The following is a 14458-nucleotide window of genomic DNA, read 5'->3' as shown; positions in this document are numbered from 1 at the left end:
AACTCATGGGTATTAGACTGGATGTCTGAAAATACTCACTATAAGGCACCAGCAACTGAATTGCTTCGTGCTCTACCACTCAGCCCTCCACTTGATGGTGCTCGTTGTATCTACAACAAACCAGAACTTTCAAATCACTATATGCAAGTGCTGATGAAGCCTATGAAGCCAAGGCAGGCCCCAAGAACCAAATTCCTCGTCAAGGAATTACTCTATGTGCCTCGGACTGTCTATCAAATTCTGACGAAGACAATGAGTCATATCAAAGGCCACGACTCAAATGATGAAGAAGTCGTTGGCATCATGAAGAATATGCTTTTCAACATCATTCATGGCGTTCCCGTCAACTTCCATGATTTCTTCATGAGGACTCTGGCCAATATTGCTATGTCACCATTCGAGCTGAAGCCCTATGCTCCTTGGATTATGAGATTCATCAGGGCAAGGTCTTCACTGAATTACAAAGCTGACACTCTAAAGCACGGTAGCTACTTGCCTCCCATTGAAGTCCTCAAACGGACAGTTTCATCAGCTGATGATAAAGGCAAGGCCGCTGCTGTGATCGATGAAGGCATTCGTCCATTGGATGGTCAATTTCGCAAAGCTGCATCTTACTCTACCAATGACGATTCTGCCACACATGACTCTGCCGCAAATACCTCAGCCAAGCAAAGTCCTCAAGCCACAGCACCCAGGGTGATGACTGACCGTGAGTTACTCCTCAGTCTTCATCAGAAGGTTGATCACAATCACAAGTGGGTAAAGCGTCAGTTTGGTGCACTTCTTCACAATATGACCTCAACACACAATGCAGTGAAGAAGAACCAATACTACCTTCATGAAACCTTCAACCGCACCTGGGCTGTCCTCACTCATGTCTATAGCGCTGAAGAACTGGAGACTATGGGTCTCAAGGAAGAATTTGACTGGTCCGCACCTCCTTCGAAGAAATTCAAGAAGGTCAAAATTCCTCCACTAGTGGCCAGCTCTTATTCTTCATCGCGTGACACTGATGAGTATGAAGATTTGGACGACACTGCGGCAGGCCCTGCTACAACAAACAACCCCGACAACGCTGGCGCTCCTCCATCGACTTGAAATTCTTCAGGGGCGTTAGTCCTCAGTGTCAATCCTTTTGGTCATTTGATGACAAAGGGGGAGAAATCTGAGTTAGTCTTCAAGCGGGTCTATATTAAGGGCATTTTTTAAGTTACAACTCTCGTTCTTCTGAAACTTTTATTTGGATCGAGTTGTAATCTTAAACCCGATGGTGCGCTGATACTTTTGTTGCATTATGTTTTGCATGCTTATTCCTCGTTAATGACATTGCACGCATGCTGAATCTCATCAGGCACCATATTTCATCATGCATTTCAAATTCTTCATATTATATATCAAATGCGTGTATGAATTACAAGATATAGGGGGAGATCTCCATGATTCAACTCTTCAATTGAGCATTGCCTCAAAAGCAAATTCCTCACTATGCACATCTTCAGGGGGAGTTCTTCTATATCTTGTAATCAAATTCCTCAATATTCGTGTATACACTTCATATGTTTATCCCCGTTGAAAACTTAACCTATGTTGTCATCATTCACCAAAAAGGGGGAGATTGTAAGTGCATCTAGTGCCCCTTAGTGATTTTGGTGTATTGAAGACTTATAGGTTAAGGGACTAATGCGTTTGTGAGTGTACACAGGTCTATAAGTCTATGAGGAGTTTGATATTTACAGAGAAAGTCGACCCCTAAAAATGAAGTTCTTCAACTGAAGACTTTGATTTTCTGAAGACTTTCTGAAGACTTTGAAAGTGAAGAAATTGGTGTGACCTTGAAGACTTGGTATTCATTTGTGGAACATGAAGCGTGAAGACTTTTGTTTTCGTAGTTTCATTTTCTCTTTCTTGAGTCATAGGAAACATCGTACTGTTAAAGGGGGTCGAGGAAATACTAAGGAAAAATTTCCATGTGATGCTCAACTCAAAATCCTACACCTACCAATCCCTTCGAGTGAAGCCTTTGGAAATCTCATACAGTTCAGTCACTTTCTTCAGTGACAGAGACGAAGTTCTTCTGGTCGCTGATGAATTTGTTCTGACTGAGGAGTTAGGAATTCGTCAGTGTGAATTACCTACATAGTGAGGAACATGATAGCCCTGAGGAATTTGAGAGTCAAATTTCCGACCGTTGCTGTGCTGCGCGCCAGCTGTCCCAAAATATCTTATCCACCTAACGGTCATATCATTGAAGGGCATTTATGTCTTATCATGTCGGGCTGCTCCCCAGGCTATAAATAGCCGCAACAGTCATATCATTGAAGGGCATTTATGTCTTATCATGTCTTATCATGTCGGAACAGTTATGGGCACTCAACGTCGTGGTATCAGTCGAAGCCTTCTTGACGTCAGCGACTGAGCAGCGCGCGCCGGGTTGGACTGGAATGCCTGCTCTTGTATAAGGGAGGCTAGGTCTGCTCGCCGTCCGCGTACGCAACGTGCATGTGTGCAATGGGCGATGGGCCCATACCCCTGCGCGCATAGGATTTAGACCTGTGTGCTGACCTCTCTGTTGTGCCTAGGTAGGGCTGTGACGTGTTGATCTTCCGAGGCAGGGCATGACCTAGGAAAGTGTGTCCGACCAGAGGGATCGAGCATGTTGGGAAATGTGGTGCACCCCTGCAGGGAAGTTTATCTATTCGAATAGTCGTGTCCCTCGGTAAAAGGACGACCCAGAGTTATACCTTGACCTTATGACAACTAGAACCGGATACTTAATAAAACACATGCAGACAAGTTCCAAAGACATCCCGGTGATCGCTTTCCCACAGGGCGACGAGGGGAGGATCGTCGGGTAGGATTATGCTATACGATGATACTTGGTGAACTTCAATCTACTCTCTTCTACATGCTGCAAGATGGAGGCTGCCAGAAGCGTAGTCTTCGATAGGACTGGCTATCCCCCTCTTATTCTGGCATTCTGCAGTTCAGTCCACCAATATTGCCTCTTTACACATATACCCATGCATATGTAGTGTAGATCCTTGCTTGCGAGTACTTTGGATGAGTACTCACGGTTGCTTTGCTCCCTCTTTCCCCCCTTTTTCCTCTTCTTCTTGGATGGCACAACCAAACGTTGGAGCCCATGAGCCAGACGCCACCGTTGACGACGACCCCTACTACACCGAGGGAGCCTACTACTACGTTCAGGTTTCGACATGTATCCCAGTTTGTGCTAGCATCTTATGGCAACTTGTTTAACTTATGTCTATACTCAGATATTGTTGCTTCCACTGACTCGTTTATGTGCGAGCACTTGTATTCGAGCCCTAGAGGCCCCTGGCTTGTAATATGATGCTTGTATGACTTATTTTACTTTTAGAGTTGTGTTGTGATATCTTCCTGCGAGTCCCTAATCTTGATCGTACACATTTGCGTGCATGATTAGTGTACGATTGAATCGGGGGCGTCACAAAATGTTACTATCTTAACAGACTTTGTTATACTTGATATGCCCGAGGACGACAACATGTCGATTATCCTTGGTAGACACTTTTTGAACACTGCAGGGGATTTTATTGATTGCAACAAAAGCAAGTTCACTTTTCATATAAATGGTAATGAGCACACAATACACTTTCCAAAGAAACAATTTCAAGTGAATGGTATTAATGTTATTGAAAAGATTCCAACACTTACTATCGAAAGTTTTCAACTCCCCCTACTGCTACTTCTTGAGCTTGTGTTGGTTTTTCCCTCGAAGAGGAAAGGGTGATGCAACAAAGTAGAGTAAGTATTTCCCTCAGTTTTGAGAACCAAGATATCAATCCAGTAGGAGACAACGCCCAAGTCACCGAATACCTGCACAAACAAACACCAACTTGTACCCAACGCGATAAAGTGGTTGTCAATCCCTTCATGGTTATTTGCAAAGTGAGATCTGATAGAGATAGATAAATGGTCAAGTAATATTTTTGGTATTTTTGGTTTAAGGAACGGAAAGTAAAAGATTGCAAAGGAAGTAAATAGGAAGCTAAAATTGTAGATCAGAAACTTATATGATGGAAAGTAGACCCCGGGGCCATAGGTTTCACTAGAGGCTTCTCTCAAGATAGAAAATATTAAGGTGGGTGAACAAATTACTGCCAAGCAATTGATAGGAAAGCGCAAAGTTATGACGATATTTAAGGCAATGATCATGAATATAGGCATCACGTCCCTGTCAAGTAGACCGACTCCTGGCTGCATCTACTACTATTACTCCACACATCGACTGACTCCTGCCTGCATCTAGAGTATTAAGTTCATGAAGAACAGAGTAACACATTAAGTAAGATGCCATGATGTAGAGGAATAAACTCAAGCAATATGATGTAAACCCCATCTTTTTATCCTCGATGGCAACAATACAATACATGCCTTGCTGCCCCTACTGTCACTGGGAAAGGACACCGCAAGATTGAACCCAAAGCTAAGCACTTCTCCCATTGCAAGAAAAACAAATCTAGTTGGCCAAACCAAATCGATAGTTCGAAGAGACTTGCAAAGATATCAAATCATGCATATAAGAATTCAGAGAAGATTCAAATAATATTCATAGCTAAGATGATCGTAAATCCACAATTCATCGGATCTCGGCAAACACACCGCAAAAAGTATTACATGGAATAGATCTCCAAGAACACCGAGGAGAACATGGTATTGAGAATCAAAGAGAGAGAGAAGAAGCCATCTAGCTACTATCTATGGACGCGTAGGTCCGTGGTAAACTACTCACGCTTCATCGAAAGGGCAATGGTGTTGATGTAGAAGCCCTTCGTAATCGAATCCCCCCCGGTAGGACGCCAGAAAAGTGTAAGTGCATCTAGTGCCCCTTAGTGATTTTGGTGTATTGAAGACTTATAGGTTAAGGGACTAATGCATTTGTGAGTGTACACAGGTCTATAAGTCTATGAGGAGTTTGATATTTACAGAGAAAGTCGACCACTAAAAATGAAGTTCTTCAACTGAAGACTTTGATTTTCTGAAGACTTTCTCAAGACTTTGAAAGTGAAGAAATTGGTGTGACCTTGAAGACTTGGTATTCATTTGTGGAACATGAAGCGTGAAGACTTTTGTTTTCGTAGTTTAATTTTCTCTTTCTTGAGTCATAGGAAACACCGTACTGTTAAAGGGGGTCGACGAAATACTAAGGAAAAATTTCCATGTGATGCTCAACTCAAAATCCTACACTTACCAATCCCTTCGAGTGAAGCCTTTGGAAATCTCATACAATTTAGTCACTTTCTTCAGTGACAGAGACGAAGTTCTTCTGGTCGCTGATGAATTTGTTCTGACTGAGGAGTTAGGAATTCGTCAGTGCGAATTACCTACATAGTGAGGAACATGATAGCCCTGAGGAATTTGAGAGTCAAAATTTCGACCGTTGCTGTGCTGCGCGCCAGCTATCCCAAAATATCTTATCCACCTAATGGTCATATCATTGAAGGGCATTTATGTCTTATCATGTCGGGCTGCTCCCCAGGCTATAAATAGCCGCCCCCTACAACCACTAGCTGGTTGGCTGCTCCGAGAGAACTTGACACTTGTCATTTGAGAGCAACCCATCCTCCGAGGACTTTGAGCGAAAACCATTGAGTGAGGAAAATCCAAAAACCAAACCCCTACAAACCCAAAGTGATTGAGCATCACTGAAGAAATTGATCCTGCGTGGATCCGACGCTTGTTACCTTTGAAGACTGTGCTTCTTCCAGACGGTTAGGCGTCAAGGTCTGGAGCATCCAAGAGGAATTGTGGATCACCGAGTGACCAAGTCTGTGAAGGTTTGGAAGTCGCCTGAAGACTTACCACGAGTGATTGGACGAGGTCTGCGTGACCTTAGTTCAAGGAGAATACGGTGAGGACTGGGTGTTCTGAGCTGCGTGCTCAGCGACTGGGTGTCCGGGACTGTGTGTCCTCGAGTTTAAATACTCAGCCGCTCCAACCAGACGTACAACTGAGACAGCAGTTGGAACTGGTCTACCAAATCATTGTCTTCACCAACCTAACTAGTTCTATTTCCTCAACCCTTCCATTTCCTCATTACTGTGTTGAGTGTTTGTTCATATCTGTGTTTGAAGACTTTGACTAAAGACTTTCTCAATTTCCTCAGTTCAATTTCTTCAGTCTGTTTGTCTTCATCTTGTGCTATCCTGTGATTATGCTTTCTGTACTCTGTGCTTGTCTTCATTTCATCATGATGACCATGCTTGTATTCTGTTATGCTTACTTCTGAGTACTTATTCCGCTGCTAATAGTCCTTCGCTAAGGAATTTCCTCACCGGCAAATTCCTCAGTGAAGAATTCATAAAAATCGCCTATTCACCCCCCCTCTAGTCGACATAACGCACTTTCAAAAAGGCCCCTAGATGGGATCTCACGGGTACAGAAGGTTGTAGCAGTGGAAAAGTGTTTTCATGGATGCCTTTGATGGTTTTGGCATATAAGAGTATATATAGGCGAAATAATTGGGTCAGGGGGTGCACGAGGGGCCCAAAGGGTGGGGGGCGCGCCCTACCCCCCTAGGCGCGCCCTTCATCCTTGTGGCCGCCTCGTGGCTTCTTCGACTTCATCTCCAAGTCTCCTGGTTTCCTTCTGGTCCAAGAAAGATCACCGCGAAAGTTTTATTCCGTTTAGTATTCCTTCTGTGTGAAACTCTAAAACAAGGAAAAAACAGGAACTGGCACTGGGCTCTAGGTTAATAGGTTAGTCCCAACAATAATATAAAATAGCATATCAATGCATATAAAACATCCAAAACAGATAATATAATAGCATGGAACAATCAAAAATTATACTCCCTCCGTTCGGAATTACTCGTCCAAGAAATGAATGTATCTAGATGTATTTTAGTTGTAGATACATCCATTTTTGTGACAAGTAATTCCGAACGGAGGGAGTAGATACGTTGGAGACGTATCATCTACCTACTATCATAAAGAAATATGGAACACTTATTGTTGGGGAGATGCTTATCCCCGTTGAGGTAACTTAGTGTTTTATGAAAGTTCTTCGGGTTCATGTTAATTGAAAGTGGTTGTTAATAAGACTTGATCAACCTTAATGGATTATTTTCAAGAGGCATGTAGTCGATGAATCTAGTAGGCACAAGCTTCTGTACCCACTTTATATTTTCAGTTATTTTTAGTTAAATACAATAAAATGCATGAATATCCTATTTTCTAAATTATCCATACAATAAAAAAGTGCTTAGAATGACCTGAAATTTTAACATGATTTTTTCTGAATATTTAAGAATTTTTGGTACTGAAAACACCACACGGGGGTGCCCCATGTCCACTAGGGACTAGGGCGCGCCACACCCACCTAGCATGCCCTGGTGGGTAGTGGGCCTCACAAGGCCCCCCTCACTTATACCTTTAGCTCACTTCATCACCTACTTCCAGAAAAAAATCTCTGTAGCTATATCTCTCGTGTTCTTGCTCCCAAACTCATGAATTTGGATCTCTTTGCTCGGAGCTCCGTTTCCGAAACTATTCTGTGAGATTGCTACTTGGTATGTGACACCTCCATTGCTCCAATTAGTTTTTGCTTTAGTGGTTTATATTTTGAGTAATTAGCTACTCTTGCTGTAAATGAGCTTGCATGTTGAATTCTTTGAGTTCTACGTAGTTTGAATGCTTGATATAGCCTCTAGACATCCATATAAGTAGTTCATACCAATTTTGTGAAGTTTTGTTGATATCATTTTGTCGTCCAACTTTTTCAGAAATTTGTTCTTAGGAAGATGTACCTCTTCCGAAAGAGTTCCTCTAAGAGGAATGCCAAGGGAGTCACTGGTGAATCATCAGATGGTGACATCAACACTCCACGTTGGATGGAGGTCCGGCCATGCGAATGGCCGCAAAATGATTTCATGAATGAAGTCGGGTTCTACCAAGAGTTCGCACAGTTCGTTGCAAATGCCAGATTGACCAACTTCCTCGCAAATGAGTGTGACCAACACCACATCTTTACAAATTCTTTTGTGCAAAACTTTCATTCCCTGAATAGGCTCAAACGTCCTGAGGTGCGGTTTAATTTATACTCTGAAACCGTCAGATACCGCTCACTGAATTTTGTGAGATGTGTTTAATTCCTCTGATGGGGAATTAAGAGAGCCTAGACCGGCAGAGTTCGAGGGCTTCCTCCGCACTTTGACAATGGGTGAGTAAAGAGGCGTGTCGAAAGCCACAGTTCTGTGACATGGCCATCTCTGATACCTTCTTCAACTGCAAAATCAGGTTGTGTACGAAAAAGTGAGCATCATCTGACCAACAACAACTACATTGAACACTAACTAGGAAGCTTTCATACAACAGACAACCCTAAAAAACATGAATCATAGAACCCGAAAAGCAATTCAATAAGCTGCTCACAAAAGTAACAGATCAAAAAAACTTCTGAGTAACAGAGGTGGAACAGTATAACATCAGTAAGGTTAGGGGATAAATTTGATAACAAACCCTAGAGTACCAAGGGGAATTTGACCACAAACCTTTAGGGGATAAATTCCTTAAAAAGGAACAAAATGAACTAGAAACAAATGAGCGTACTTGAGTGAATGATTCACACGCAGCACTACAAAATCCTATGGAGCAGATGGATTCACACGCAGCAGAAGCAGTACAAACCCTAGAGAGGGTGAAAATTGACCACAAACACTAGCAACCAAATGCACACACAACTAAGAGTACAACAAACGATAGGGAACAGATGGTTTCACACGAAGCAGCAGCACAAACCCTAAAAGAGGACAAAAATTGACCACAAACCCTAGGGACCTGATGGACATCCATGACTAGACAAGGCTGGATGCACGCATAACTAGTTCATCACACGGAGCAGCAGCACAAAACATGCAAAAATAGATTAGGGTTCGAAGGGGACAAACCAGGGGAAGCCATCACGAAAGAATCGAAGGGAAACATGTGACGGGAAGTAGTCGTGGCTGCGGGAGGAAGTGGACCAGATTGATCCACTATCTAGTCGTTGGATTAGGGTTGGTCGCCTCTGCGGGGAGAAGGCACCGCTGCAGGGTTGGGAGAAGAAGCAAAGGAGAAACAGATAGACGGGGGGTTTGGGAGGCGACGAAACAAACAGAAAACATGGGCCGAGCCCAGCTAACGCGGCTTCACGCGTTGGCTCGCAGAAACAATAAAAACCGGCGCCTATAGCGCCAAATAGGAATCGCCCGAAACGACATTGAATACAACATTTGTTAACCCATTTTTCAAAAAACAATTTTCTTGAATACAATTTTGTTCACCGGGTTCAAAAAATGTTCATCAAATTTTGAATTAGCGAATTTTATTTGAAATTTATGTACATTTCTTGAATTCACGAACATATTTTCAGTATGCATAATTTTTTTTTCAAAATCATGAACCTTTTTATAATCACGAACATGTTACGATTTCTAGAACATTTTCCCAAAAATCATTTTTTCCTAAAATTTTGAAAAAAATATACTCCAAGTTGTTTAAAAGAATAAAAAACCGAAAAAAAATAAAAAAATGGAATAAAGAAACTGGGGCACCCAACCATGCTTGTGGAGCAGCCCATGAGGGGCGAGTGGGAGGGGAGTGGGTGCGCGCTGGGATGTTTGCCAGCGCCCGAAGCGCGAAATTGGAGCTCCCGAAACAACGAGGGAACAATAGTTAATGAAAAATCACGCGAATCCCGTACGTGGGCCGACCCAAGTGGACGCTTGCTTCGGTGAATCCATGACTATATTTGCCGTCGACGGACTGGGCAGCTCCTATTTGGCGCGCGGGTCGCGTGCTAGCGACATAGCGCGCACCCCTGAGCTCCCGATCATTTGTATAGGCCGGCCCATTAAGTAGTTTATTCCCCACCGGTTTTGGGAAGTTCTTTTCAATGTTTTCTCTGCCATTTTTTATCTTTATCTTTTTAGTTTTTATCTTCTATTTTTTTCTTTTTTCTTTTTTATTTATTTTCTTTTTTTCCTTTCGGTTTTATTTTTTTCTTTATTTTATATTTTCCTTTTTATCATCTATTTTTTCATTACTTTTTTTTGCGATTTTTCGTTTCAAATCCATGAATATTTTTTGTTCATAAAACTCAAAAAATGTTCAACCATGTAAAAAAATGTTCAAGAATGCAAATAATGTTCATCGGACTCAATTTTTGGTTCATCAGATTTAAAAAATGTTCATCACAATTCAAATTTGCTCATCGAACTAAGCATATGTTCATCAAATTATTATTTTTCACTGTTTTTAGAAAGTTTTCATCAAACTCAAAAAGTGTCCATTGAATTAAAAATGTGTTCGTCATTTTTCAAAAAAGTTCTTGAATACTTGTTCATCAAATTCAAAAAATGTTAATCGAATACAAAAAATTGTACATAAGTATTAAAAAATGCTCATATAAATTATTCGCCAAAATTAAAAAAATGTTTGCTAAAATTAGAAAAATGTTCATTCTTATATAAATCGTGAACATTTTTTGAATTCAAGAACTGTTTTTAATAATTCTCTGTTTAAAGAAAATCAGAACTTGTTGTGATCCCGAAATATTTTAACATAGAATAAAAAACAGAAGTAAAAAAACAAAGAAAAAACGAAAACGACGCGAGGGTGCCTCACGCGCCAAATAGGGGGCTCCCGGCGGATTGTCTCTGTTGCCGACAGTTAAGACGCACCGAGACTTTGGCCCATGAAACGGCCCGGCACCGCCATCTGCCCTTCAGAAAGGAACTCCCAACCCTACCCCTTCGCAGGCCGCCGCAACCAACAGCGGTTCTTCATCCGCCACCCGGCATTCTTCCCCTCTCCCCTGAATCATCCTCTCGAGACGAACCCTAGATCCGTTCTGACCTTCCGTCTGCTTCCTGTTCCGTACGACATGGCAGCTCGTCGGCGTCTTCATCCGCCACCCGGTGCGGAGCTCTCCCGCTCTCACCCTCGCTGGGTGATGCTAGATCGCTTCGTCCACTACAAGGCGTACGCGGGTGAGGCTGTTGCGGAGGAGGTAATGGACGGCACGCAATCGGCGATCTCCTCTACCTGCACCAACATAAGCATCGCCGTCTCTCTCAGGGTTGCTGAACCGCCCGCTGTGTCCCGTCTCTACCTCCACTGGCCCGAGCGATTCATGACGGCGTCGTTGAGCCAGGTGAGTCAGCCGTTCATCATCGCGGCTCACGGCCGCTCCATACTTTTCCAGGCGCAGGCCCCCTTCGTTGGAGATAGCTGTCCGGCATTCTACTATTACCCCATGGACTATTTCCTCTACACAGCCTCTGACTCAGAGAAGTCTCCTTGTCTCATGCGACTCCCGCCTTGCTTCGATGGTGGGGACAAGAACCCGGACGTGGATTTGTACTTCCACCCGTACCGTCTCCAGCAGCTGCGATCTATGTGGCGTGATGACATTGGCCTCCTTTGCCGTGGCAAGGGGGAGTTCGTGGTGGCGCAGCTCACATTTGGCGGCCAGCTCTGCGTGCTACACCATAAACCTGGGGAGGAGCAGGGCGACATGAATTGGAGCGTCGAAAATATGCCCTTACCTGACGGCGATGACATCCCAAACCTGCTGTGTGGTTCGTGGCAAACGGACGCCGTCGTCCCCTATGGTGATTGTTACCTGTGCTGGGCGGATTGCTACCTGGGCTTGCTTTTTGTCGGTGTCATTGACAAGCGGACGAAGCCCCCGTGCTACGTCCCCTTACCTGATGGTCTGGATTCCAATCGTCTATGTGTTGACCCAGGGTATCCTGACCCGGCCCGTCGTGTCTGTGTCTCTGAGTCCAGCATGATTAACCTCATATGTGTTGGTGATTATGCTGGCTGCAGTGTGTGTGCCAGTTCTTATTCTGCTTTCACTATCACAGTATGGACTTTGACCAACTTAAGGGAAAAGAAATGGATGAAATGTTTCACCATGGAAGACAGCAAGTTCTGGGCTGCTCTTGATTTTGACAAGCGTCGTCCGCATGTGCTACCAGAGTTCCCTACCATCAGCTTGGTTAAGCCTGATGTTGTTTACTTCCGGTTGAATGGTGGTAATAAACTTTTCTGGCTGATTGAGATTGACATGAAGAAGGAAGTGCTGGGGTCAACCAGTCTCTACATCTTTGAAGAAGAAGAAGAAGAGAAATGCTCCATTGACATGGCCCACTGGAGATCATTTCCTGGCTACTCCTTTGTTCCCAGCCCGTTCACCCGATACTTGGACCAGCATGCCATCAGAAGGTAACATTGCCTCATGTTCATCTCTGCCAGTATTTACTCTTGGCCTCACCATTAATGTGAAATGTTACCACTTGGTAGTATTAGCTAGGAAAGTATTACTTGTTATTGTTATTTGTGTTCTTGTAGATTTTGAAATTCAACAAAGTAAGGTGATTTGTGGCTTGGCAAATTAGCACATCAAATTAAGATAACAAAATCTAAAACTCAGTGCCTAATCAATCCTGTGAACTGTGGTTTACTATGCAAAAATATAGCAAGACACTCTCTAAACGGGCTGGTTAGTTCTGCAAATGATGAGTTCTAATTCAAATAGTAATCTGCGATTATACTTTTGATATCTGTTGTAGACCCGTGATTTGTCTGTTTTACTGGCATCCAGTTGGGTGTTAAACATGTACAATTTGCCATGTGCTCTCAAATTGTCACTAGATTTGGTAAGCACGATCTATGTAGTTTGCTCGGCTAATAAAAGGAAGTCATGCCGTTGAACTATATTCGTTATGACTTTGGAGAGGCAAAAAATTACTGTCAAGTTTTATACTTATCTATTTTTGGTTCCTTCCGGATCTATCAGAGCCGCCAGAATATGATAATTTATAGTATCATGTTTGTGTTCACACTATCACATGAGTGAGGACAAATGTTGAATACTACTGCATGTTGTTTACACTTCATGAGTAACAATTCTACGTATGCTAAATAGCATTAATCATCCTCTTGATGCATTACGGGGCTGTTTGGTTTGAGCCAATGCTGGCCTTGCCAACCGTTGGCTTGCCAAATAATCGGCGATCGTTTTGACCGCCCATTGATTGCCAAAAGGTTGGCAGGAAAATGAACTAGCATACTGTAAAGGGCTTGGGCGCACCAAAATTTTGGCATCCATCCAAATGAGTACCAGGGGCTGGGTCAACACCAATTTTTTGGTGGGGCGCATGATGGCATCAATCGGAACAGCCCCTACAAATTGACAACACCGTTAATGCTGCACTCTAGAGCCAATCAGCCTATCAACATGTTGGTATCACTAGCTCCACAAATGATGTTGAGTTGAATCAACTTTTATTGTAGTCAATCAGAGCTGATAGATAGTACTAACATTGTAGGTTCTGAACTAGTCATGCAGACGTTAGTTCCCAAATCTACGGCACTCATGCTGTAAAGACTATTTTGCAAAGCCAATGAAATTATGGTTATAATTATTGATGTGGCTTGGTCTGCCTGTGCTATTTGTTCAGACAGCTTGCTGTAGGGTCTGGCCTAGGGTTGTACATATTGGTGCCTGCCACCTACCTGAATGAATTTGTTCCTGTAACGAGCTGCATTGGTTTTCTCGCGGTCTAACTTTGATTCGTTTGCTGCAGTCTGGAACTCAGCGAGAAGTTACAGAATATAAGACTTGAGCAAGCTAAAGAAAAGATATTTGTTGAAGAGTGAAGAGCTTATGCTAGGAATTGTTCGGCAGATAGAAGAAACCAGGAATACTTTTTAGTATTGGTCTGTCTTGTCTTAATTTTTTATTCTGGGTGCATTGGAAAAGCTTACCTTTCGGGTGTACTTTGGACCAATTGATGTATTTTGTACAACAGGATTTCCTCTTCATAACTAGTAACCAGGTTTACATCCCTAATCAACAGAGGAAGTAGTTACAAAAAGGTGATCTAGCTATTTTGGCTAATTCGTTTGCAACAACATTAGCTTCCCTGGGACAGAGTTGAAAGGATACAGAGCAGAACTCAAACGCCACTCTATACTCCTAATCTCTATCTCTCTTGCCTAATACTCCCTCCGTCACAAAATAAGTGTCTATACTTATTTTGTGACGGAGGGAGTAATAAATAAAGTAAACGGAGGGAGTAATAGATAAAGTAATAAAGCTAATAATAAAGTAGGGAATGCTTCCGGTCGTCGTCCTGGTCGTCCGTCACATAATTTTGTAGAAAACCCTCTATAGTTACTAGTAATTAAACTGCAGTATAGTTTTTGATAACTACATGTTGTGCAAAGAGCCCTTTGTTGTTTCCTAAATTCAACCCGCAATTCATATCATATGTTTTTAAGAATAATCATATCTTTTAAACAGAAAAAACAATTTTATTGTGTTATATATGAAATTTGATCAAAAAATGTGTAGAATCTGAATATTATGTTATTTTATCCGCTAAACGTTTTTAAAATGTTGTTTTGGATGCAACCTTAATAAA

At 42.6% G+C, this 14458-nt stretch overlaps 1 protein-coding gene across 2 annotated transcripts; it reads left to right on the top strand.

The window, feature by feature from the left end:
• The first annotated feature begins 10766 nt into the window (after positions 1-10766).
• On the top strand, positions 10767-13888 carry LOC119332936. 2 transcript variants are annotated; one of them, XM_037606024.1, is made up of 3 exons: positions 10767-11175; positions 11317-12254; positions 13619-13888. In XM_037606024.1, the coding sequence occupies exons 1-3, from the start codon at positions 10906-10908 to the stop codon at positions 13689-13691; spliced, it is 1281 nt and encodes a 426-aa protein (XP_037461921.1). In that variant the 5' UTR covers positions 10767-10905; the 3' UTR covers positions 13692-13888. The 2 variants fall into 2 exon arrangements, with proteins under 2 accessions (XP_037461921.1, XP_037461918.1); XM_037606021.1 differs by having other exon boundaries at positions 10768-12254.
• The last annotated feature ends 570 nt before the right edge of the window (positions 13889-14458 follow it).

This window comes from Triticum dicoccoides, chromosome 1B (genome assembly GCF_002162155.2).
Source record: "Triticum dicoccoides isolate Atlit2015 ecotype Zavitan chromosome 1B, WEW_v2.0, whole genome shotgun sequence".
In the NCBI taxonomy this organism is placed as follows: domain Eukaryota; kingdom Viridiplantae; phylum Streptophyta; class Magnoliopsida; order Poales; family Poaceae; genus Triticum; species Triticum dicoccoides.
This window is presented reverse-complemented; position numbering and strand designations above follow the sequence as displayed.

Bases quoted from the DNA above. Each gene is read 5' to 3' on its own strand.
- LOC119332936 (XM_037606021.1), top strand. From the start codon at position 10,906: ATGGCAGCTCGTCGGCGTCTTCATCCGCCACCCGGTGCGGAGCTCTCC. The intron at 12,255-13,618 runs GTAACATTGCCT...CGTTTGCTGCAG, and splicing joins GACCAGCATGCCATCAGAAG to TCTGGAACTCAGCGAGAAGT.